General features: G+C 41.4%; 1 protein-coding gene across 1 annotated transcript in view; it reads left to right on the forward strand.

Moving 5' to 3' along the window:
* The first annotated feature begins 10,903 nt into the window (after window positions 1-10,903).
* Window positions 10,904-26,151, forward strand: part of enpp2l (ectonucleotide pyrophosphatase/phosphodiesterase 2-like) — a 42,491-nt gene continuing 27,243 nt past the window's right edge. Inside the window, exons 1-17 of the mRNA XM_087835213.1 lie at window positions 10,904-11,034; window positions 12,830-12,935; window positions 13,519-13,668; window positions 16,278-16,403; window positions 16,489-16,549; window positions 17,550-17,647; window positions 17,846-17,925; window positions 18,118-18,237; window positions 18,539-18,594; window positions 20,159-20,224; window positions 21,960-22,032; window positions 22,135-22,243; window positions 24,354-24,479; window positions 24,570-24,601; window positions 24,708-24,835; window positions 24,979-25,057; window positions 25,733-25,820. Of these exons, the coding sequence (XP_087691339.1) occupies window positions 11,017-11,034; window positions 12,830-12,935; window positions 13,519-13,668; window positions 16,278-16,403; window positions 16,489-16,549; window positions 17,550-17,647; window positions 17,846-17,925; window positions 18,118-18,237; window positions 18,539-18,594; window positions 20,159-20,224; window positions 21,960-22,032; window positions 22,135-22,243; window positions 24,354-24,479; window positions 24,570-24,601; window positions 24,708-24,835; window positions 24,979-25,057; window positions 25,733-25,820 (1,516 nt within the window). The 5' untranslated portion in view covers window positions 10,904-11,016. The remainder of the gene's footprint in view (window positions 11,035-12,829; window positions 12,936-13,518; window positions 13,669-16,277; window positions 16,404-16,488; window positions 16,550-17,549; window positions 17,648-17,845; window positions 17,926-18,117; window positions 18,238-18,538; window positions 18,595-20,158; window positions 20,225-21,959; window positions 22,033-22,134; window positions 22,244-24,353; window positions 24,480-24,569; window positions 24,602-24,707; window positions 24,836-24,978; window positions 25,058-25,732; window positions 25,821-26,151) is intronic.

The following is a 26,151-nucleotide window of genomic DNA, read 5'->3' on the forward strand; positions in this document are numbered from 1 at the left end:
TGCAAACGTAACAAACCAGAAGACATTTGTGTTTGTTTCTGGAGGAAAACGAATGAATAAATAACTAATCATCAAGTAATGCATAAATAAATAAATAAAGCTTTTTTTAGATGCATCAAAAAGAATCCAGGAGCAAGATTTGCATTTAACTGAATTTATTACAAAACAATAAACAAAACGACGAAGCCTGTGCGTCACCATGGAGATAATATTTAGTCATTTTTCAGGTGGTATCAGGATCAAACGATGATCATTTATTTTGTACTTTTAATTTATTTACCTGCCCAAAATAACATCTCTGATGGACAGAGTCTCCCAGCCCATGCATGTAGATGTTGCTGCAGAGCTGCTTCAGTGACAGACTGCTGCATCCTCGATGCATGAAGGAGCGTTTCTGCAGCTCCTTCCTCCCTGCAGCTGTCAGACTGTACGATCAGAACTGCTCCCAACAAACAGATGTTTACATCAATGCTGTAACTGCAATAAGTTAATTAACCGATTCGCACTACAACCTGGTTTGCCTCTTATCTGTAGTTATTTTTATTTAATTTAATAACTGTACAGTACTCTCTGTTTATAGTAACCATTATCCTTAATGTAAATATGTAAGAAAAATTGTGTATGTTTCTGTTCCGTGTCCTGTTTGTTTGTATATTTGTCTTTTTGGCTGCTGTTACAACCAAATTTCCCCTTGTGGGACAATTAAAGGATTATTCTATTCTATTCTATTTTCTGTCAAATATTCCCTTTAATTAAGATGATTTAATATCCGCAGCACTTTTGTTATGCATTCATTTAATGGTTTCCTAAAAAAGCCCTTCATTGTATTTTCATCGCTGTCTGCTGGAGAACAATCACATGTTCAGTTTACTGTGCCTTCCTTCTTCTCCTGCACGATGGAGTTGTAGTTGCTCCACCTGCAAAGGTGAATTTAATTTCTGGAGTTTCTTGGACAGTTTTCTTTGATATGAAGTTGTTGCTGTTGAGAGCAGATGTGACGCTGTGGGGACGGGTGATGAGTTCAGCCCTGCAAAACAAAACAAGCTCTTAACCTTTGACACAGTGACCCACGATCATGTGGGTCATGAACTCCTCTAACAAACACGTCTCATGTGTTTCTTTTGTTTACCTGGAAACATTAAAATGAAGCGAGGCTCTGTGGTTGTAAAGTATACGACTTTAGAGCAGTTTAGGGCTTATGTGGGCGTGAGCTCATCCATAAAGACTTTTATAGTCAGCTTCCATCTTTTTCACTGGACACGTCTGTGACTCACACGCTGTTTTTAACCAGGAGGAACAGAGAGCCGATTGTGTTAGCAGCTCCATTCATTCATTTTCTTCCTTCAGTTCTGCAGTGTGGCCTCAGCTGGAGTCTTTGCTGTCATAGAGAGGTGCAGGGTGCACCCCGGGCAGGATGGCAACCTGCCGCAGGACTAACCGAGTCAGGAGTTCATCGCCTTCAGATGTTTCCTGAAAGGCGGCATCCTCGGATTAAAGCCTGGATCTCTGCTGCAGTTTAATAACAGCTCAGAGTTTTTATTAAAGTGTTGAGAAGTGTTAAAGGTGTGAGCCTGAGCTGCTGCTGTTCAGTACCTGCGTCAGGCTGCTGGGTAACATTTCTCTCCTCAGTGACATTTGAAGGCAAAGGTGCTTTCATCATGAAAGGAACCTGCAGCGTTTACGCTTCTTCATCCCATGTGGCTCTTCTTGATTTCATAGAAGTAGAAAATGAAACAAACGCAGCATCTCAGTGTGTTTAGACCGTTTGAAGTGCTCTTTGTTCAGAGTTTAAAGCAGGGGTGTCCAACTCCAGGCCTCATGACCGGTGTCCTGCAGGTTTTAGGTCTCACCCTGGGTCAGCACACCTGAATCACATGATTAGTTCATAACCAGGCCTCTCATTTAAATCAGCTGTGCTGGATCAAGGACACATCTAAACCCTGCAGGACACTGGGGGTTCTCTGTATTTTCTGATGATCTCACTGCATGTGACGTGTGAATGGCAGACCTACAAACCTGTAATGTGAAGTAAACCAGGATGGGCAGGTGTCAGTTCTGAGTAAAGCTTATTCTGAAAGATCCAAGTGTAAAAACAATTTTCTGTCTCAGTTAAATTAAGTGCTCGTGTTGCACGTTGCTCCTTTGTCTACATCACAGGTGTCGAACTCCAGGCCTCAAGGGCTGGTCTCTTGCAGGTTTTAGATGTGTACTTGATCCAACACAGCTGATTTAAATGACCTCCTCAACATGTCTTAAAGTTCTCCAGAAGCCTGGTAATGAGCTAATCATCTGATTCAGGTGTGTTGACCCAGGGTGAGATCTAAAACCTGCAGGACACCGGCCCTCGAGGCCTGGCGTTCGACACCCCTGGTCTACATGTTAAAGCAGAGCCAGTTCTGTCAGCCACGTTATTTTCTTTCTTTCTGGAGCTGCTGCAGTTTATTCTCATTTGTTTCTCGTCTTTACTGCTTATAGCAAAAATAAATAAATAAATAAATGGTAACTCTAATTAAAGCTAACCAACCTGTTCAAAACTGAACCAGAACTCACAAATACAGGAAGTGACTCAAGTTGCAACAAATTCTAGCAACAGGAAAGGAGGTTTGTGTCTCCCCCCTGCATCTCCCTCACACAGAGATGCTGCAGTCTGGGAGGATCTGAGATTCAGATAAGTAAGTCAGACAACTTTAAAGCTGGACTGATGCTGGCATATAGGCTGGTAAGCCAATGTGATAACGAACAGGAAGAACTGGTGCTTTTACCCAGCAGATGAGTGATTATTTGATACCAACAAGTGTCAAAATTGTGGTTCACTTTTGATCAAACTGGTCTCTGGTGTGGATGGTGAAACCACAACAACCTCATCAACTTGGAGAAATTGGACAATTTGATGCGCATGGACACAACTCAGTAGATAATATAATTTCAATACTGTTCCTGAGAATGTAGAAAATAGCAGCCCATTAACAACCTTTGTGGGAAATGTTTGTCCTAATTTAAAAGCTTATTTCACAATTGGGCTTCATTTAAAATCAATCACCCGAGACCGCAGTTACATTAAGGCGACATGTCCCAAGAACGAGCAGCGAGAGCCGCTAATGAGGTTCTTTGTCTTGGTGGCTTATTCTAATGTCCGTTTTTAGTTCTTTAATCACAAAATAATTAAATTCCCAGTCTGGGAAAACATAAAGGTTAAAAAGTAGAATATAAAAAGACTGATCGCATCTCTTTGTCGCTGCGTGTTCAGTAGAAGTGCCCTTGAGCAAAGCACGAGAGGCCTGCGTTTGTGAGCGACATGTTTGGAGGTCGTTTAAATAACTGCTGGATGTAAATCCCAGTGATTGAGTGTCGCTGTGCACTTCCTCGTTAATAATCGATCAGTGTCCTCAGCGGTGATCTAACGCTGTCGTGTCTCATTGATTACACGGATCAATGAGCTCCCAGGACACAGAGCGCCAGAGTCAATACACATGATGTTTTACAGAACTGTTAACGTGTTTCACTATTGATCCACTGTCTGTTTTAAATATACGGCCCTTTTCTCTGCTGTAAATTCTGACTCTTGGAAAGATCATCCATTAAAATGATGATCATGCACATACAAATATGAAGCTGCAGCTGTAAAGAGCTGACTTTGATTCGTAGTAATGTGTTGGCAGGGTTTATTTATGTTCATCTTTTCAGGATTAGGAGTAAACTTTAATATCTGTTTCATTCCCCGCTCCTCTGCCTGTTCTCTGCAGGCCTCACCTCCTCTGTAAAAGAAGCACTGCTGCCCTCTGCTGGACACAAGCTTCACTCACACCGTCGCTGCTAAATTTTCTTCTTAATTGATAACAGTTAATAAATAGAGGTGGGAATCACCATACATCCCACGATACGATATTATTGCAATTTTTAAAAATATTTTGTGATATTCAGATTCTGTACATAAAGGTAAACTTTATCAATATTCATTTTCTCTAATATCAAAGTCTCACACTCAGTCTTTCTCTCATTTCAGTTTGATTGTTGACAAACTGAACGGTTTGTATTACAGTCTAGTCCAACTTAACTGAATCAACCATCTGGTACAATTATAGCTATTCTGAACTATGCAGTTTATGAAAACTATGCAGCCCCTTCAGCAACTGAAGAATTTGAAAGTAAATTAAAACAAAATATAATTTTACATTAAATAAAAAAGTTTTAAACTTCATTAAAATAAAACATGTCTTAAATTAAAATAAGTAAACTGTCATGTTTATTAAACACATTTGGACAGTGAAGGAATGTCAGGATTCTTGCTCAGAAAAAGGATCAACATGCTCTGAAGTCAGAGCACAAAAACCTTTTTGTAACAAAGTATCGATTTCTGCTGTCCCTGTATCCATACATTATTAGCAAACAAAATATCACAATGCTACACAGTATCGATTTTTCCCCACCCCTATTAACAAATGTTATGCTGCATTATTCCATAGGCTGTCTGCACACTCAGCTGCTAAATAACACCAATCAAGAACTTAAGTCCTGGGTGTTAATTAATCATCTCTGCCTTTCACACCTTTTGGTGTTTTGATAGTTTGTTTCTTTCTGAAAACTGTTGAAAGCTTCTGAGTTTGATTTGTGACTCGTTCCTGTTTCTAATGACTCTGTTGGCTTGTGATCTTGGGCTGAATGATTTGGGACAATAGAAATAAAATCGAGTGACACAAAAAGCAGTTTATATATAAAATATCTCCTGTTACACACGAACACTGGACCAGGCTGTTTGTGTGGGTGTGTGTTTGAGCGTAGTGAGGCAAACATTAACCCTGTCCAAAGTGCATCACTGCTCCAGAATTACGATGAGCAAAGAGTTCATGTATTTCAGTGCGATGCTATCTGAACTTCAAACTGCATTCAGGAGCACATCCCATATGGAAAAGAAATAGTAAAAACATATATGATTTACTCATGAAAGTGGCCACTTTCTCATTACTTTCATATTTTTTGTTAGTAAGTATCCAAAACATACAAGTTTCATTATATAATTTTTCAAGGGATCTTATATCTGTTTTCACTCTTGTATGCTTTTCATACAAGTTTCACACAAGACAGATACAAACTTTATAAGATTTATATAAATCTTTTCCATATGGGATGTGTCTCTAAACACACGTTTAGATGTGTGATGCTAACATTTCCACGTTTTGCTTCAGACATGTGAAGGTGTTCGATGGTGGGAACTGTAACCACGTGTTAATGTGTTACCGTAGCAACTTTATAAAGAAAGAAGATGTTACAGCTCTGACAGTGAGCACAGAAGGCCAACAGCCAAATTTCCAGGCCAATCAGAAGTAATGTGGTTTAAAGGGAAGGTGGTATTTAAAGCCAAGAAGTTACATGGATGAAGCGCAGAGCAGGACGAAGGCCAAGCAGAGGTAAAAAGGATCATTTTGCAAACATACGTTAGTCCAAGAATAAAAGAATAAGAAAGAATAAAAATGTCATGAGTGGCTTAAAAACAATGATTGCAGTTTTATTGTGAAACGTTGGGGAGTCTGGCCTGTCGGTTCACCGGGTTCTCCTCCTAATACTAATGTTTTCTATAGACTGTTTCCCATATACCTGACATGAATGCTAGATACATGAATTATTACAATTTGCAGTTTTACTGGGTTAAACTGACCAAATAGAAACCCAAAGGCCCTCTTCAACTGGCCGGGGCCTTAAGGAAACTTAAAAAAGGAGAAAACACAAGAAGTAACTCAAGAAATACCCACAGACAGATAAACTGACCAACAACTGAGTGAAAACTGAACACAAACGAAAGAAAACATTTCCTTAAACAATCACACAGGCTGGGAAAGAAGCACAGACAAAGAAAACCAGAGTGAGTGTCAGAGATGGAGAGAGTAGGGCCTGAACGCAGGACGTCCTGTGTAGAGTTCAGTGCGTTTATTTACAATGAATCAAAGGACAAAGGTGCCAATAATCCTCTCCACGGGCTTTCTTCCTGTGCTCGTTCCCTGCTCTCCAGCGCTCCACTGCTTCTACTTGTTTCTGCAACCCTCTGCAAACAACAACAGGCTGCTGTTAGTTCCTGCAAAGACCTGAGAACCAGGATACAGTTGCAAACTAGCTGACTGGGTTTCTCACAACATTCCACTGCAGCTCAGCTACTCTGTTAAACAGATCAGCTGATCAGCCATAGGTGCGTGTAGTTATCCTTCCTCGGGTGTGGCTGAAACGCTCTCCAGGCCTGGTGTCTCAGGGAAACCAGGACACCGCCAACAACAACAACACATACATGTTAAACAGACACACAGGCAGGACAACCAGTGAGGACTGCCAGCCTGAGAAATATAAACAAGTCCACAGACACATGAACCCTGGGTCCCCATGACAGTAAGTGTATGAGCTTTTAGCATGAAGCAGGAAAAACCACCAATAATGACCCAAACATCATAAAAGTGATCGATGTGACAAAGCTGAAGTTTCACACTAAATCTGTCAGAAATGTGTTTGTAGTTATAAAACATAGATCATAAAAAGAAAAACACTCCATGTTACTGACTTCCTTTACTTGCCTGACCTGCAGCTGATACTGATACTGATACTGAGTATCCGTATCAGTATCAGCTGCATACTTGAATAATAGGTTCCAATATGTGAGTATTAATAACATGAAATCTAAACTTAGAAAAGTAACTTGTGGAGTTCCGCAAGGATCTGTTTTGGGACCTAAGTTATTTTTACTTTACATAAATGATATTTGTACAGCCAGTGATACTTTAAAATATGTGATGTTTGCTGATGATACAAACTTATTTTGCTCTGGAAAGGACATAGAGAAATTACTGAAAACAGAACTCATGACGTTAAATAGATGGTTTGTATTTAATAAACTATCACTGAATGAAAGTAAAACAAAATTTATGTTATTTGGAGGTCGTAAAAGTAATATTAAAGTAAAATTGGATTTAAATAATGTTGAAATTGAAAGAGTATATGAGACAAAATTTTTAGGAGTAATTATTGATGATAAACTTTGTTGGAAGCCCCACATCCAAGTCTGTTTCTCTTCTTTATAAAACCAGAGATTTTTTGAATAAAAACTGCCTTTAACTTCCCTTTGTTTGCCTTATATGACCTACTGTGCAGAAATTTGGGGGAACACATACAAAACATATTTGGATTCAATATTTAAATGGCAAAAAAGAGCTATTAGAATAATAAATAAAGTTGGATATAGGGAGTCCACCAACCAGTTTTTTGTAGGATCATCTATGTTAAAATTCATGGACATTATATATTCTAAAACTTTAGAAATGATATATCGTGTGATGAAAAAGAATGATCCAATTTGTATTTTAAGTAAGTTTCAACTAAGAGATGGAAAATATGATTTGAGGGGGTCTTATAAGTTTGGTTCTCACTTTAGGCATTTCAATGTTAAGTATAGATATGTCAGTTTTGGGAGTGAAATTATGGGATGGACTTAATGATGAACTGAAGATGTGTTTTTCTTTGTCATTCTTCAGGAAGATTTTAAAAATTAGTATCATACAAGGTTATAGAAATTTGGTTTGTTAAAATCTTTTTGTGTTGATTTAATTTCTTGATTTCTTTTCAAACTGTTATACAACTTATTTATCATTGCTATTTATTTTCTTGGTTAAGGATTCGATTATTTCTATGGGGGTAAGGGAGAGGATAAGTATAAGCCATAAGGCTTCAGCCTATTCCTTTTTCGGTTACTGTTTGAGTACTTTTATAATAACACAAATGCAAACAGCTGTTCTCGCTGTTCTGTCTTTTTTATGTGTTAAAGTTAAACGGTGTCATCGGCACCTTAATGCAGTCACATAACTGTCCTCTAGTAAGTGAGCTGCTGGCTCAGTGCAGACTCTGCATGTGTAAGCACTGCTTAGGAAGCATCTGCCTTTCTGGTTGCGTCACACTTCTTCCTGCCTCTCCGGTTAGGCTGAGCTGACAGCGGCGCTGTGAGCCACGACAAAAGGAAGTTCAGATTCTGTAAGGTCAGCGCTTCTGTCCACAACGGTCACGAGTCAGAGTTCAGTTCAGGCTGAGGAACATGAAGACTTGGCTGCAAACCGTCGTCTCGTCTCATGTTTGAAGATTTGAATAGTGTTGAAATCCAAAAAACCTGCAAAGTTTTCATGTGTATTTGTTTATATTTGCATGTCTGCAAAGTCTTTTGAATATTTTCATCGTGCACTCAAATACTGGGATGAGCAGGGTAATTAAATATCCAGCCATCCTCAGCCTACGGCAGCAGGCGCCTGGTGACCTGAAGAATGAAATAAAATGCTTGTACACAAGAAGTGGATGTTTTTGAGCCTCATGCACCTCCACATCCACATTATCCATATTATATGGATTATATATGTGTACATATGGTATATTTATGCTTATGCACACTCCCCTTTATTATATCTGTAACATTAAACTTCTGTCGGTGCTACTGGAAACTGAATTTCCCGGAGGAACCCACCCGAGGGTTTAATAAAGTTCCATCTAATCGAATCTCACTGGTTTTGCTGCTGTGGTTTGTCCAGGTGCTTTGAAATTCAAGCTGCGGCCTGACCGCCATCAGCCCGCCGAAGCATCAAAGCTTGGCTCAGAATCAACCACGAATGAGGCGCAGTTTCTTAAAATGTTCTCAAATGTTTTGTCTTTTGTCTTCTTGTCCATGAAAACCGCCGTGTGTGCTTCTGGCACGCTGCCTCTGTTTGAGTGCGTGCCCATGCATATGTGACTGTTTATGTCTGTGTGTGGTCTTTGTAAGACGAGGATGTTCCCCCCCGAGGGGATGGACGTACAGATCCATTTCAAAGCCCGGAGAGCTCCCTTCCCCCAGTACGCCCCAACAGCAGACTGTCAGTGAGAGCAGAGCCTTTTGAAAGGCTGCATGTGCTGTTAAACATGGCTGAGCTGTGACTTTCTGTGGTGATCATCCAGCCTGACAGATAAACATCTTCTGAAGCCTCTCGCCCGCCGTACAAGGGCGCCATTAGAGGGAGTGCAGAGACAGCTTTGACTAACGGCGCTCTCTTCGTAGTGTCGTGTCTTCGTCCTGCTGTTTGTCTAACATGTGAATCACATGATTTGGCTGCGCTGGGTTGGTACGCTGCAGGCTTCAGGTGTCTTTGAGCTTTCAGTCATTTCAGTCAGAGAGACGGAGGCTGAGCTTCTGATGCTGGATCAGCCTTTTGTCTCCGGCTGACATGTGCACCCTCTGTGATACAAAGTCCCTTAGATGTTTACGTGTGTTTATAAGTTTTGGCCATTAATCATTTATTATGTTCTGCCATGAATTTCAAGTAGATTCACATTCACTGAAACACAAAAGACTTTCTTTGTTCAGCAAATAAAAACAAAAGAAAAACAGGAGAGTACGCTGATGTTTGATGTCCTTGAACAAGTCAATAAATGTCGACCTGCAGCACATGACCTCTGACCTCTCCGCTGAAATTTGAGCACGTGTGTCTAAAGTAAAGGAAACTTATGAAATGCCCTCTGAGGTGTCTCACGAACACAAATCCAAACGTTTCTCGTCTTTACCCGACGTGGTTCTGCACACACGGCTGCTGTTGTGTGGTAGCAGGCGGGAATATCAGTGCACACGTTCTGCTAATTTGCAACCATGTTTTTCTTCTGATCTCTAAATAAAACACTAAGAATCGCTCCAGCACATCCAGTGGAACGCCGCCCTCCTCGCCACCTAAGACGCACGATGGACAGAGCTCATTTCCACATCTGGTGTGGTGGTGCCACATCCTGGATGAAACTCTACCTTCTTCTGTGAACAAAGAGGAACCTGAGGGATGATTGTGCACTGGTGAATTATTCCTGAGGTTTGTGAATTTCACAGTAAAAGAAAACCCCCAAAAACTCAAATCTGAGGCAAACAGGTTTACTTTACAAGCCCTCGCTGCCCAAGTCTTTACACAGATGACTGTGGAAAGCCCATCGTTATGCACTGCAGTACTTTCCTGTTGAAAGTCATGGGCTTTGGCTGCTTTGGGACATTTGCAGACAGAACATAAAGTGTATTCATGCAGGGAGTATCCTCGCTGAGTGACGTGGCAGACCTCAGCTCTGTTTTACTGCTTTAGCCAAAATTCATTTTAAGAAATAACCAATGTTCAGCTCCACCTACTGTTTGTGTTAAAAGGAAATATGAACTTTTAAAGTTTGACAGAGCTTCAAAAACCCCGTCCTGTGGATTTTCCAGTTTGCTGGTATTTTCAGATGATTTTCAGTATTCCAATAAAGACTGAAAATGTGGTGAAGCTGGAACTGCTTTCTGTTTTTCTGAACCGTCAGCTCACAGTCACTGTGCATTGCTCAGATTTCATCACCAGTCATTAGGCAACGCTAAGCATTTGATAAGACAGCATACAGTCAGTTTGGGACTTTGACTCAGTGCAACATTTCTCAGGAAAATTCAAAACTGCTTTGTTATGCAACTTTTCTTATTCCACAGCAGCTACAGAGAGCTTTAAATCTCAGCTGTCAGCGCTTATTACAACAGTTTGATCAACCTCACAGAAATCAATATTAATGAAACCACCATATTCCTTTAGACAGTAAACGTTCAGGATCAAAGATTATACAATTTATTTTCCCCGTGAGTGCCCCCCACACACACCCCTCCTCCCCCCTCCCTCCCTCTCTCTCTGATCGCTTCAATGCTGCTGACTGTGTCGGACTCCGGAGCGTCACCCCGACCTGACGCTCTCTTGTACCACAGCGCAGCTGTTACCATTACTTCATCTCCTATTGGATCACCGAGAGAGAGGGGGGGGAGAGAGGGGGGGAGAGAGAGAGAGAGAGAGAGAGAGAGAGAGAGAGAGAGAGAGAGAGAGAGAGAGAGAGCGAGCAAAGGCAAACAAGTGGAGAGAGAGAGAGAGAGAGGGAGAGAGTTGGAGCCTGCGCTGTGCCTCATCGATCTGCGGAGGTGCACTGAGGACCTTCTGTCGGACGTTGGTCACATCTTTCAGAAGTAGAGCGACTCTGCGGAAAATGCTCCTGGGAAACTTGGTACGGTAAGACTGTGACAGTTTTGTTGGTTTGATTGCAGCGTTGTGTCGTTTTCGCTTCATTTAAAGTGTTTCCCAGCTCCGCCCCGCCTGCCCTCTGAACAGATCGCAGGGCTGCAGATGTATCGACCTGAGAGCGACACAGTCGCTCCGCGCCTCATATCAGCGCAAACGCGCAAACCTGGAAGCTTCACTTTAAGAAAGAAGGCGTTACATAAGTCTGAGAAGTATCAATTATGCAGCAGCGGTGACTGCTGCTGTTATTTTTGTCTGACTCACGCCGGGACAGATGATGATGATGATGATGATGGATAGCCTGGAACAGCTCATTGTCAACAATGCCGCAGATTTGTTTACCTGTGGGAGGTAAAGGTAAGCAAACGCTTTAGGTTAACGCTTCCGCCGTGGATCACTCCCGTGTCCGTCCTTCAGGACGTGGGTTTGATCACCATCATCACTTCTATCATCATTCATTTTAGAATGAATTGAAATTAGCAACCGCAATATATTCAAAATGAATTATACCTGAATCAGTCATCAGTCACTGGATCGTCAGAGTTTAAAGAACACACCAGTCCGCACTGAGTTGACGTCAAAATACCCGGATAACATACTGATTTTGGCAACCTTGAGCACTCTGACACGATCCACAAGTCACGGCGCTGTATTGACATAGATTGTGACAGCTGTAGTGTGGAGGAGAAGTCACAGTACATCTAACATCTGGCCACATGCTGAGTTGACAGAAAATATCCAGTTACCAGACACATCTGGACCTAATTGGGCTACTTTGGGACTTTATAACAAGTGTTGTGTGAGCCTGATACGGCACAGAAATGTTACCGCCGCTGACACATGACACGCATGAGGTTGACCTGCAGAGTCCAAACTGTCTGTCAAGGCCAAACGTGATCTGTGAGCCGCGGATGTGAGTCACATTTCAGATCAAACATTTGTTTCTAAACTCGGTGTTCAGGTCATGGTCTAACTTATGCTTCACTTATGTTACTTCATGTAAGATTTCTACTAATTTGAGTGTTTTTATTGTCTAAAATATTGAATAGTAATAAACATCGTAATGGAAGAAGGAAACTCTGAATATGTAAATCTGTGTGAATCTTTTTTATTATTATTTGGGGAAAAGTGGAGACATCAGGTCAACGTCTGCAACTGTATGTGGGTGTAAAAGTGCACCTGGTGCACATGGCACAGCAACGTGCACAACTGTTTAGGCTTCATCATTAACAGATCTTTGAGCAACAAAGTTGCCATCTAGTTGATTCTTCAGGGAAAGTCGTACTTATTTAAGCAAGAAAGTGTCCAACTGCATGATTGTGTAATTCAGGGGTGGGCAACTCCAGGCCTCGAGTGCCGGTGTCCTGTAGGCTTTAGATGTGTGCTTGATCAAACACAGCTGATTCAAATGGCTAAATGACCTCCTCAACATGTCTTGAAGTTCTCCAGAGGCCTGGTAATGAACTGATCATTTGATTCAGGTGTGCTGACACAGGGTGCGATCTAAAACCTGCAGGACACCGGCCCTCGAGGCCTGGCGTTGCCTACCCCTGGTGTAATTAAACCTATAAAATCATTGGAGCTGCATAAACCAAAGCTCCCGTTACCACTCTGAGCTGCTTTCTCCTTAAATCTGGGTTTTAAATCGTACTTTGGAAAACATCAGTACTTGTAAGGATTTGCTGAGCAGGATCCTAAAGCTGTAGAGATGCTCCCAGCCTGACCTTTGACCTTGAGGAGTGGAAATGTGTTAAAAAGTAATGGTCTCTGGTGTTCTGCAGGTAGTGGTTGTGTTCTGTCTGTGGGGCGTTGATGTCAGCAGAGCTTATGTGTTTCAAGCCAGCCGACCTTCAGAGGGAGGAGACAACCCGCCGTCTCATACTAAAAGTGAGAACACACTCGATGTCTTAGCAACGCTTATTATGGGCTGTTGAGTTCAGAAAGAAAAGTCTTATAGCTGAGCTGAAGACTGATGGGATCAAATATGGTGGAAACTTTTATTTCTGCATTTTGACCAAAATGACATCGATGTTTAAAATGTGTATCAAGTTACATCAAAGCATCAAAGCTAGAAAAAACATGAGCTAGTAGCTGCAGGCACACTGTTGGTGTTTGGTTTCTCACTCTAATCATAGCAGCATATGTGTGAATATATATCTGTATGTACATGTTTCCTCCTTAATGGCTGGACCAATGTGAACAAAACTTCAAGCAGGAACGAGTTGCATTTATTTAACTTTAACTTCACATCAACAGGAGAGTTTTGACATCGAAAATCTAGATGACAAAAAATGTTAAAGGAAAATTACTTGAATGTACCTTGAACGACTGTTATGGAGGCAAACCGAGCTAGAACTTGTGTACTGTGACTCCTTGATTTTGCTTAAAGACATAAAAACACATTTTATATCAGAGCTGTACACCATTATACTTGGTAAACGTTGTATGTGGGCCCTTCCCCTCCCTGCAGTCATTTCAGAGTGGGTCAGCTCAGCGGGCTCCTGTAAGGGGAGGTGCTTTGAGCTGGAGGTGGCCAGCCCTCCGGGATGCAGATGTGACAATCTCTGCAAAACCTACTACAGCTGCTGCTCTGACTTTGACGAGCACTGCCTGAAAACAGGTCAGTCTTCTGCACACTCGCTCACGTCTCTATTCGTTTCTTCACTTCCTGTTTTCTTACCCAGTCTGTGGCTCTTGGTCAACTGCATCGAGCTGACAATGTAAACCCTTAAAAGCAGTTTAGAGATGTGTAACAGCCAATCAGAGCTGTCTAATATTTAAAGTATAGATATTTACCTATGCTTCATATAGTGTCTAAAAGCTCGGGAGGAGCACTTTCTCTTGTAACACAGGGACATTTAACAAAAGCCAAAATGTTAATTTTCATCTGATGCTAATTTAATTTGGTTGCATCACAGATAACTGTACGTTCATCTTGAAAACATGAAGTAAACAACTGGAACATTTAAAAAAATCTTCAAATGATTTCAGCAACCATGAGCTTCTTGTGGGTCTTCTTTTTAAAATAAAAAGTCAGCGTTGCCTGGGTATGGATCATCTGTAACACATTTTAGGACCCTTTGTTATGCAACAGAGATCTGAGATCTGAAAACGTTGGTTGGGAGAAGACAGTTAAACAGTGGAACGGGGCTCAGAGGCAGCTGAACTCGGCAGAATTTAGCTAAAGTTGAACAAGCTGTCGAGGCTGCTGGAGGCGAATGCGCAGCCTGAGATGGTCATGGACCCACAGAGACACTGCAGTACTTTCAAGGCTCAGTAACACAATGGTTTAATCAACAAGCTCTGTAGAGTTAGTACCACATGGCTAACGATCAGTGAATGGAGTGAACGTGCTGTCCAGGAGTCTGATTGCTGGATGGGTTTCTGCAGAACGAGGAGACTCTTGGACTTTGTGACAAAAATCCTTTGAGATGCCAAATCAAACACAGAGCACTATGTGCTGTGAATAAGGGAACAGCTGAAAGTCGTTTTTAATGTCGTTCACACCTACTAACCAGGCTGTGTGACGGTTCAGCATCGTTTAGTGTCTCAGGAAACTTTACAAATACCAGAGTTTTGTGAAAACTTTGTACATGACAACACATTCCTTCAGAAGTTTTGTAAACGCCTGGATGAAAGGAAAAAAACACAAGAGAGTCTTAAACGGAGCCAGAAAGAGTAACGTTATGATGCAGCACGCTGATGTGTTTCTGCTTTCATCTGAATTAATGAGGTAGGAAGCAGCTTGGTGCTGCTAATCAAATGCATGTATGTATATCCAGTGTTGGGGAGTAACAGAATACATGTACCGCCGTTACGTATTTAAAATACAAAATATGAGTAACTGTATTCCGTTACAGTTACCGTTTAAAAAGGTGGTATTTAGAATACAGTTACTTTGTTGAAATAAATGGATTACACGGCGGTACTTCCCTGTTTCATATTGTGGCGGGTCAGGACTGTTTGGGTTTTGTTTGACAGCTACGTTCTGTTGTTCCAGGCAGCGTTACGGTTGCCATGGTTACAGGGCTACGCTCTCTCTCTCTGCGTGTTTCCTGGGTGAGAGAGCGCCTGTTGTTGTTGTTGTGCTAAGCTAACAGGCAGAATGCTACAGGTATAGCTCTAAAGAATGTAGCATCATAGGCAGTGTAGTCCGTGCTGCAGGGAGAATGGACTGCCATACCCGTTATGTGTCTGTGAGCGAGGGAGGGAGAAAAAGGAAAAGTACGAGCTGTCATCGAGCAGAAATGGGAGCTGGAAGCATGTAAATATAATAATAACCACTGCAGCCAAGAAGAGAGCCTGACGAGCCCAGCTGTAAGTAAGCTATTAAGACTCGACTGTACACCGTGTTCGTGTTTTCCTCTGAAACAATAAGTTCTGTTGGAGCAGCCTTTCAACGCCTCTCTCTGTCTCTGCTAGCAAAGTTGACCCAGACAACAAAGTAAAGCTAGTTTTCAGCTACGAGCCGACACAGAACCCACCGTATTAGCCAGAGGTCCCTTTACTACGGTTCGGAGCCGCGGACCTTCAGTAACAGTAATAAATCACAGCAATAGTACATTCATGTAGTTGTAAACAGCATGATAATATATTAAGTAATCCAAAGTATTCAGAATACGTTACTCTCATTGAGTAACGTAACAGAATACGTTACAGAATACATTTTGGGACATGTATTCTGTATTCTGTAATCTGTAATGCAATACATTTTAAAAGTAACCTTCCCAACACTGTGTATATCTCATCACGATGTCACCATCTTCCCAGGAGTGGAAGTCTCTGCTCAGGCTAACTGCAAAACCCCCCAAAACAGAACAAGAGCTGGAGCTCAGAGGCCTCAAATGATTCATTTCATTCACATGTTAAATGTTAAAGTTTATGATATTGTGCCAGGATAGGACTCTAATCTTTAAGAAGGAGCATGGCAGCACAGATTAGGTCTGCAAAGTTCTATCTGAATATACCGAAGAAGAAAAAGATCATTAAGAGATCTGTGCACAAACAAATAACCATCAACCTCAGTCAACTGGAGCAGTGTTGCAAAGACGAGTGGACCAGTGGACCAGTGGACCAGACTAACTTAGGTTACTGCTGCTGAAGTTGCTTCTACAAGCTGCTGAATCATTGCATGTGCTGAGATTTTCAAAGAACTGCAGAGAATCCTGTGAAAATGTTATTTTTCACACACAGAAATAATCAATGAACTGACTTCCTGTTTGTGCTCAGAGGGAGGCTTTGAATGCAAACCGGAACGTTGTGGGGAGGAGAGGAACGAAGACCATGCCTGCCACTGCTCAGAGGACTGTCTGGAAAAAGGAGACTGCTGCTCAAATTACAAGTCCATGTGCAAAGGTACATATCAGTATCATTTTTAACCAAGTGACATGGAGATTAAATTTACTGTAAAGCATGTGATGTACTGTGGTTTCCTCACAAGGTGAGACTTCATGGCTGCAAGAAGAATGCGAGGACATCAAGAGTCCTGAATGCCCTGCAGGGTAAGATCGATGACCAACCATCCATCCGCTTATCCTTTTTCAGGGTCGTGGGGGTGCTGGAGCCTATCCCATCTGTCTCAGGGTGAGAGGCAGGGTACACCCTGGACAGGTCGCCCGTCTAACACACAGAGACCGACAACCATTTGCACTCACATTAACTCCCGCGTTCACACCTATGGGCAATTTAGAGTTGCCAATTATCCCCACTAAGTGCATGTCTCTGGATTGTGGGAGGAAGCTGGAGTACCCGGGGAGAAGCCACACAAACATGGGGAGAAGATGCAAACTCCATGGAGTAGGGATGGGTATCGTTTAGGTTTTATCCGATACCGGTGCCAAACCGGTACTTTTGAAACGGTGCCGGTGCTTAAACAGTGCTTAAAGAATGGAGAACACAAAATTGGTCCAAAAACCTCTCATGTTCAGCTGTTTTTTTGTAAAAAGATAACAATGTTAGCCTTTTCTGCAGCTATGGGGCATATATGGTATCACTCTTGGCTGGAAGCAGCTTAAACAATGGAAAAAACAGAAACTTTGTCCAAAAACCTCTCATGTTTAACTGTTTTCCACTTTTTCTTTGGTCATTTTAGCCTTTTTGTCCAGGGTGAAGGGAGTATCTGCCATCAAACAAGAAGACAGCCGCATGTAGCTATGATGATGTTTGCTAGTTCACCTTACATGCATTATCACACAGTATCACAGTATCAGCTTAAAGCACTTGTTGCAGCTGCTGAGTTTGCATCTTTTGCTGTGAAGTACAGCCAGACTTTGACCGCTTCGCCTTGGGCATTTTTAATCTGTAGCTCTGCTCTAAAAGAACGTACGTACCTGGACCCGCCTACTATCCTCGGAAACGTAAAATGATTGGCTAGAATCCAAAGTGTATCACAGCTCAGGAAAATAAAGCACCGAAATGTGCGCTGCTTTTCGGTCTGGTTACTACCGTTTATGTCAGAACCGGTGCCAGATCAATCAACTTTGTCATTCTTGTGCTTCTCAGCTTCATCCGTCCTCCTCTCATCATGCTCTCGCTCGATGGGTTCAGAGCCTCCTACCTGAAGAAGGACCAGTCTGTCATCCCAAACCTTCATAAACTCAGTATGTCTTCTTTTTAACCTCATCTGTATTTAAGTGATTTTTACAGAGCCAACAGTTTCTGTATGACCTTTATTTACTTTTTGATGAGTCAAACATATAGCCTGGTTGCTTGTATCATCCTGTAAAATGCAGCTTTCACAACTCTTTACTTTTTAAAATGCAAAATGTAACAAAAAGTTACCTGTTGTTTCCCCTCAGGAGGATGTGGTACGTCTACGCCGTACATGCGACCAGTCTACCCATCGAAAACATTTCCAAATTTGTACACCTTAGCCACGGTAAGTGAGCCAGCATATTTAACGGATGGTTCAGAAGTTACAGTAAAGCTAGTCTGTTAATGAGTACTCTGTCTGAAGAATGAGCAAACACAAATGTTTGCAGTATGTTCAAAATGCCCTTACACTGCGCTCGTGTTGCTACTCAAGCGTAGGACTCGTTTTTAAAACAGTAAATGTGCCATCTGTCTGCAGGGCCTGTACCCAGAGTCCCACGGGATTGTGGGGAACACCATGTATGACCCGGACTTTAACGCCACGTTCACACTGCGTTCCAGAGAGAAACTGAACCACCGCTGGTGGGGCGGACAGCCTGTGAGTCCAGTCTAGAGTCCAGTGCAGGACAAAAAGCAGGCGTAGCTCTTAAAGCATAAAATGCAAATGTAAAAAAGCGTGCTTCTTTAAATGTTGGTGTTTGTACGTGTGCTGGAACAACATTTGTAAGTACGCAGAGTGACGCAAAATCCTGAGAATATTGAACACATTTGTGACCATTTTGTCAACGTTTTCTCTCCATAGATTTGAAGAGCTTACGTATTGTGTTAAGGTCACTTATAACACTTTAAGAGGACCGTTGGATTTCTGGATTTCATCTCCTTTTGTTTCTTTTTTTCAGATCTGGATCACCGCTGAGAAACAAGGAGTGAAACCAGGCACGTTCTTCTGGCCTTGGTACTTAAGTTAGTACTGGAATGTTTTTCAGTAGCTTTAGATATCAGACGTTACTGAGGAGCCACTTTTCCTGCACCACTTATACATTCTTGATATATTTTGTGTTGATTTTCTTTAAATGTCCGATGGCCTCAGACATCTCTCTTAGGCTACGTCTACACGTACCCGGGTATTTTTGAAAACGCAGATTTTTTTGTTGCGTTTGTACCTTTCGTCCACACGTAAACGGCGTTTTTGGTCACTGAAAACGGAGATTTGTAAAAACTCCGGCCAGGGTGAATATTTTTGAAAACTCTGTTTTGTATTTACGTGTGGACGAGAAAAACGCAGCGTCAAAGGTGTGCGCCTTTTTGACGTCACACTGTGCGCCACGTTATTGTTTCGGTGAAATGAATTTCTACAATACTCTTACTGTTAATTGTTCTCTCTGCAGTGTTTAAATGCTTACTTATACACACACAGTTACTGTCCCTCCACACATACGACTCGGTTCTGCTTCTATGCCCCAGCTTTGTTTACTATTTCCCACCGAGGCTTCTAGACTTCTGATTGGCCAACATTTCTGCACGGTTAGGAATATAGCGCCACCTGCTGCTTTGGCATGTTCCTAGCAGCGTTTTCCTTCATTTCTGCCTTTACGTGTGGACGGGATTATTTTTTAAAATGAAAACGGAAAATCTCAGTTTTCAAAAATACCCGTGTACGTGTGGACGTAGCCTTAATAAAATGCCCCCTCAGGGATAAGTGGGGCTGGAGCCTATGACTCGTTTCATGGGGCAAACAGCTGGGTACACCCTGGATGCCAGTCTGTGGCTGGGGAAGTGGCTTAGGTGTGGATGTTGCCGAGGATATTGCCAATTTAGGGAAACAGTACAGAAAGGAGACATGATGTGGACGCTGGTGAAGCTGTTGTTCATTGTGGTGAAATCTTTCTACTTGCCAAATAACACAATAATGCACTAAAATAAATAAAACTCAATCTTTGAGGAGAAATAATAAAAATACACTTCAGTAGCTGAAAAACTCTTGAAGATTGAGTCTGAAGCAGTGAGGAGAAGAGAAATGATAACGGGATACTGGGTAGAGTCAAAGATTTTAATTTTAAAAAGCAAGTATGAAAATGTGTGACAACATCGAGCAACAGTGCTTCTCTGATGCTTCGTGTAATTAACTACAAACTGTTATTAAGTCTGAACAACACGGACGTAAAAGAGGAGCTTTTGATTTTGATTTGACCCGATGACCGAGCCCAGCTCGACCGACAGGCACGAAGCAGACAGGTTCATGTCAGCGAGTATCTGCATGACTCAATGATCACGAGGGCTACACATGAAGATGCGCACTAGTCACATCCTGAGACAGACAGACAATGGGACAATACTCCTACACAGTCCGTCACAACAAAGGCCATTGACGAGTCCGAGCAGTCAGAACAAAACGGCGTGTTCATCTGCTGATTTACATTCAAACCATCAGCCTCAGTTATTCGATGACAGAATAAAAAGTGATCGTCACGCAGGTTTTGTCATTAACATTTTAATCATCAGCTGATTCTTGTTTTCAGGGTGATTCCTCTTGAAAGGAGGATTTTGACCATCTTACACTGGCTGCACTTGCCTGATGATGTCAGGTGCGTCCATATCTTATTACTTACTAAACAAAACTGCAGCACTCGTGTAAAGTTTCTCTCATGTCAAAGTTTGTGTGTTGATTTGATGATTATGTGGTCGATGGTCTGTGCAAGCAGGATCAGAATCAGGATCAGAGGATTGTCAAAATGTGTGAAATTACAACTGGAAATAATATTTAAAAAAGGATACATGTTAGGGATGCACCAATACTGATACTGGTATCGGGTATCGGGGCCGATACTGTAAAATGTGTGTGTACTCATACTTGTAAAAGTTAACCGATACCATGAACCGATACCAACTTATTTCATTAATCAGAGGGTGGCTTGTCATTTCTGTTGTAGTTTTTTAGATTGGCCACTAGGGGGCCAATTATTATTTTATTTATTATTTATTTTATAATTTTTTATATTTTATTATTTATTTAATAATAATTATTTTGTTTGTTTGTTTACAATATGGACACTCTGCAATTAGGGATGCAACGATACCAATTTTTTCAAACTGATACGATACGATACTTGGATCTGAGTACTTGCCGATACAGAGTACAAAAAACGATACTTCTACCACACACACACACACACACACACACACACACACACACACACACAAATACAATTAATTAGAAGACAGGTTTTATTATATTCCCTGCCGATAAAAAATAAAATCTTAATAAAAATGACCACAAAAAAATTTCAAGTGAAAAATAAGCACTTCTGTTAAATTATTGCAGAGTCTCCACATTGTAATTTTACAAAATATCACTGAACTATTGGCACTGTCTCGAGCTTTCAGAATAATAAATAAACACTTCTGTTTGGAATAAAATAAACACAAATTAGGTTTGAGAATAAAATAAACTTTTAAATTATTGCAGAGTGTCCATATTGTAAACAAACAAACAAAATAATTATTATTAAGTAAATAATAAAATATAAAAAATTATAAAATAAATAATAAATAAAATAATAATTGGCCCCCTAGTGGCCAATCTAAAAAACTACAACAGAAATGACAAGCCACCCTCTGATTAATGAAATAAGTTAGTATCGGTTCATGGTATTGGTTAACTTTTACGAGTATGAGTACACACACATTTTACAGTATCCGCCCCGACACCCGATACCAGTATCAGTATCGGTGCATCCCTATCTGCAATAATTTAAAAGTTTATTTTATTCGCAAACCTAATTTGTATTTATTTTATTCCAAGCAGAAGTGTTTATTTAGAGAGAAATAGAGAGAGAAAGAGACTGCAGATTTAAGTGTATGTAGAGCTAGTCTGGGGTCAGAAGCTGATAAGTGTCAAGTGGCTTTTATGGTCATTTCAACCATGCACAGTGTTACAGTACAGAGACCCTGGTGCTACATATGACATATAACAGAGTAATGTGCAAACATTGCAATAAAACAAGACAAGACAGTGAAACAGCAGACAGAACAGGACGATACAGAAACAAGACAGTGCAGTGGAAATGTGCAAACTACTGTTGCATTGTGCAAAAAGTAGCTTGGTGTCTGAAGGGATGCTGCAGATAAGTGCTGGGTAGTGACGTGCATGGAGTGTTTGTACAGCTCGGTGTGTCAGCAGGTGAAGTAGGTGTTTGTGTTTCTTCTCTGGTTGTGCGTTCAGGTGAGATGCTTGAGATGTTTTCTTCTACCTTGTTCAGTCATCACTGTTCCATGAAAAGTGTCTCACAGCACAACGTTTCCTTTGTCGTGTCTTTTCAGGCCGTATGTTTATGCTGTCCACTCAGAGCAGCCCGATGCCTACGGACATCGAATGGGTCCACTCAGCAGTGAGGTGAGCGAGGCCTGAAGATGCTCTAAGAGTTCTTCACTGCAGGTGCGATTAATAATATGCAATAATCAATCATTTTGGTTTCGATTGAAATATTGTCCACAGCTGGACAACCCTCTGAGGGAAATCGACAACATCATTGGTCAGCTAATGAATGGACTGAAGCAGATGAACCTGCACCGCTGCATCAATCTCATCATTGTAGGAGATCACGGTACGAGCTCCACACAAACCTGCTGAATTCAGAGGATTTTGTCTAATTAACCCTTTTATTACAGTTCTTGTAAATGCAGCAATGATTAGACAGTCCTCTATGTTTGTATTTGGAGGGAAGAGCTCCTTTACAGAGTAAGAGACCTTCTTTAGAGCCTTTACTCCTTCACTGGGAGGAAGGAAAAGTGCTCAGAAAGCCCCCCAGCAGCCTGATCCTGTAGCCTCATTACTAAATAACGTTTCAGGGTCACCTGATCCAGGTATGAACTGGTTCCAGTGGAGAGAGCCCTGATAGCTGAAGGTTCTTCTACTTCTAGGTTGCAGCCTGAGATGGAAGTACTCTATTGGAATAATACAATTATGGTGCTTTATCGTCCCAGAGAGACTTTTAAATTCAGTCTTGACAGGGAGCCAGTGTTTTTGGAGAAATATGATCTCTCTTTATTTCTCTTGCTGCAACAACTTTGGATCAACTTTGAAGGGTTTCACTGAACTTTTTTAAACAGCCTGGAAACGAGCAATCGCAATAGTCCAGTCCAGAAACAACACATGCATGGACTAGTTTTCAGCATGACTCTGAGATGGGATGTTCCCAATTTTCGCAATGGAAGGAAGAAGTTATGCACAGACTTTTTATATGAGGGCTATGGAAGAAAGGATTGGTCAAAAATGACTCAACATTTCTACAGTTTAGTTTAATTCAATTCACTTTTATTTCTGTAGCACCAAATCACAAGAGCAAACACCTCACACTGCTTTTTGTATGAATAGAGACAATATTACAGAGAAAACACCAAATATCAGATGGCCCCTTGTGAACAAGCACTTTGGCGACAGTGGGAAGGAAAAACTCCCTTTTAACAGGAAGAATCCTCCAGCAGAACCAGGCTCAGGGAGGGGCGGGGCCATCTGCTGTGATTGGTTGAGGGTGAGAGAAGGAAGACAGGATTAAAGAAACACTAGATCTGACCTCTTCTAGTTCTGGAGGCCACAGAAATCATGAGTTGCATCAGGTTTGATAGTCTCTATTAAAACTGTTGAAAGTCACATGGTTCTTTTAACCCTTTAAAGCCGGTCAGAGCAGCACGCTCTGTTTTGCTTAACTATTTTTAAATCCCGGTAGCTCTGCAACCACGTGAGCTAGCGCAAAAATTCTTGTTGCATATGAAACCGGAGGAGTTGTACTTACATCTGATGCCATCAGCTTGTCCTTGGTCACAGTTTCCTTCCACATATAGCTTTGCAAAAACTGCATAAAAAGCACTTGCAGCAACAAAAACATAATATTCCAGAAACACGCTTTGCTGATCCGATCAACTGTTTGTAACACTTCCTACATTGGAATAGACGTCAGCGCGAACTTTTGCATGCCCGCCATGACCTGCCCAAAACCAGAAGTGACGTCATTTTGCGGAAATGTAGTTTTTTACCATCAGGGCCTCATGAGCCTATACTGGTGTTTTTAAAAGTTATCTTTGACTTTATGACTTTCTGTGTGGTTTCTGGGATGCTTAGGACTCATATTGCACTGCTGGAAATAGTTTATTTTGATGCACATGCTGCTTTTTTGCAAATTTGCATTATAATATTTATTTTCGTTTTTCCTGCAGTGTATAAAAATTGGTGTATTTCAAAAATAAAACTATGAAGACACTCAAAATAAATTTCCTGTGATGGGAAACTATTTTGTGCAACTTTTTTGTATTTACAGTTTTGAGGGATAAACCTCTTAAATTTCTCTAACTAGAAATATATGTTAAAAAACAAAAACGATTTTCAATTTTTTTGTAGTTTATTGCACTTTTTCTGCAATTTATGTAATCACTATGCACTTAATGCAGACGTATTATTAAAATCTGGGCTATAATGGTTGTATTGATGTATAGCAACTTGAAATGCTCCCAAAAATGGCTCCACAGCATGTAAACATATAATATAAGCTCTGGCGGACTTGGTTCTATGGTAGGTCTTAAAGGGTTAAAAGACACACAGGTTCCTTCACTTGGCGTTTACTCTCAGTGTCAGCACCACAAGCATGAAACGTTTGGTCACATAACTTGTGTACGTCTGAGGTGTGTCGAGAAGTTACAGATGTCACTGTTATGTCTCAGGGATGGAGGAGGCCCACTGCGACAGGACAGAGTTTCTCAGCAGCTACCCACTCAACATAGACGAGATCATGCTGATCCCTGGCTCGCTGGGCAGAATACGACCCCGTGAGCCAAAATCGACCATGTGTAAGTCCGCACGTTTAAATAGCACACTGTGACACGTGCTTTTTTTTAGATGCAAAACCTGCTTTATATTTCTCAAATTTCCATTTCCAGATGACCCAAAAGTTGTGGTTGCAAACCTCACTGTAAGTAACAAATGTATGCGATCACAGTGCAGCCTAAAGCAAACGGAGACGCCCAGCGGTTCGCTGTGTTTGCAGGGGTCGTTCACCTTTGTGTTTACTGTTTCAGTGCAAAATGCCAGCTCAGCACTTCAAGCCATACCTGAAACGGGATTTACCCAAGAGGCTTCACTACGCCAACAACAGACGGATTGAGGATGTCCATCTGCTGATGGAGAGGAAGTGGCACATTGCCAGGTAGCCTGTGATTCTAATCGGTCATAAACGGCGTTTTAACTACCAATAAATCGAGATCTTATCAAGTCTGAGGAAAAAATAAGACGATTACAAAGGAAACTGGCAGCTTCAGTGACCTCTGACTCCATGTTTGTTGTTTGCAGGAAAATGCCAGAAAAACCGAGGACTCGGTGTGGTTTCTTCGGTGATCACGGCTTTGACAACAAGATAACCAGCATGAGGGTACTCGTGTGTCTGCTGTTTGCTCCTTATGTGTTTATATGTTAAAGGCATCGTGCGTCAAGCTTGGTTTGTTTGAATACCGTTATGAGTACCGCCATCTTGGGCTTTCTGAGCCAAAGGTTACCATGTAGCATTTTTTAAATCACACAGCAAGCCAGAGTATCTTAATATGTTAAACACCAGCAGCTCTACGAGCATGAGGGCTAGATCAGTGGCTGAACCAGGTGAGTTAAAGCCTGACATGTAGCAGTTGTAGGTAAACAGAATTTAAATAGTTGAAGACAGATGTGTTGTCAGTACAGATGTGATTGTTAAAGAACGTAAAGAAGCCCATCTGTTATAAAGTGGGCAGTTTATCACAGAAGGCCATGATTGACTGACCCTTGATGATGACATCAAGTGGTGGCTGAAGGAACTGCAGCTTTTGGAATCTAAGGTTCATTTTCAGCCCCAGAGGTTTCTTCTTGTTCCACACGCAGTATTGTTTCGAGAAAAGTAGAATTTGAGAGAAGGACAAGAAACATGGCTGACTATTACCTTATAATTCATGATGAGGAGTACATCTCTCTGATCTGATGTCCACACGATAGTTTTTCATAAAGTTTGTTTGAAAACTCCACGAGTTGATTTCACTGTTTGATTTTTTTTTACATGTTTCTTCTTTTTTGCATGCAGACAATCTTTATTGGCCACGGGCCAAGCTTTAAATTTCAGAAGATGGTGCCGGAGTTTGAGAATATAGAGTTATACAATGTCATGTGTGGTAAGAATTCTTCTTTTTATCTTCTTTTGAATGCCAGAAAATATGGTCTAGATCAGGAGTGTCCAACTCCAGTCCTCGAGAGCTACTGGCTGTTTCCCAATTCAGGGTCTGCAGCCTTAAAGTACGCAGCCTCAACGATCCTCAAGGGCCGCGTACGTAAAGACCGCTAAGGCCGGAAGTGCGAGGCTTGTGAAATGGGACGGTCTAGCCTCCGTTGCGCTGCCCAGGTTGCCTAGCAACCATGATACTAACCGCTGGAAACGTTTCATACAGCTTTGTTTGACAGAAATGAAGGAGAAAATCTTTTGTTCATTAGTTTGTTTGTTTCTAC

This window comes from Neolamprologus brichardi, chromosome 22 (genome assembly GCF_056152115.1).
Source record: "Neolamprologus brichardi isolate AB-2024 chromosome 22, ASM5615211v1, whole genome shotgun sequence".
Classification (NCBI taxonomy): Eukaryota; Metazoa; Chordata; class Actinopteri; order Cichliformes; family Cichlidae; genus Neolamprologus; species Neolamprologus brichardi.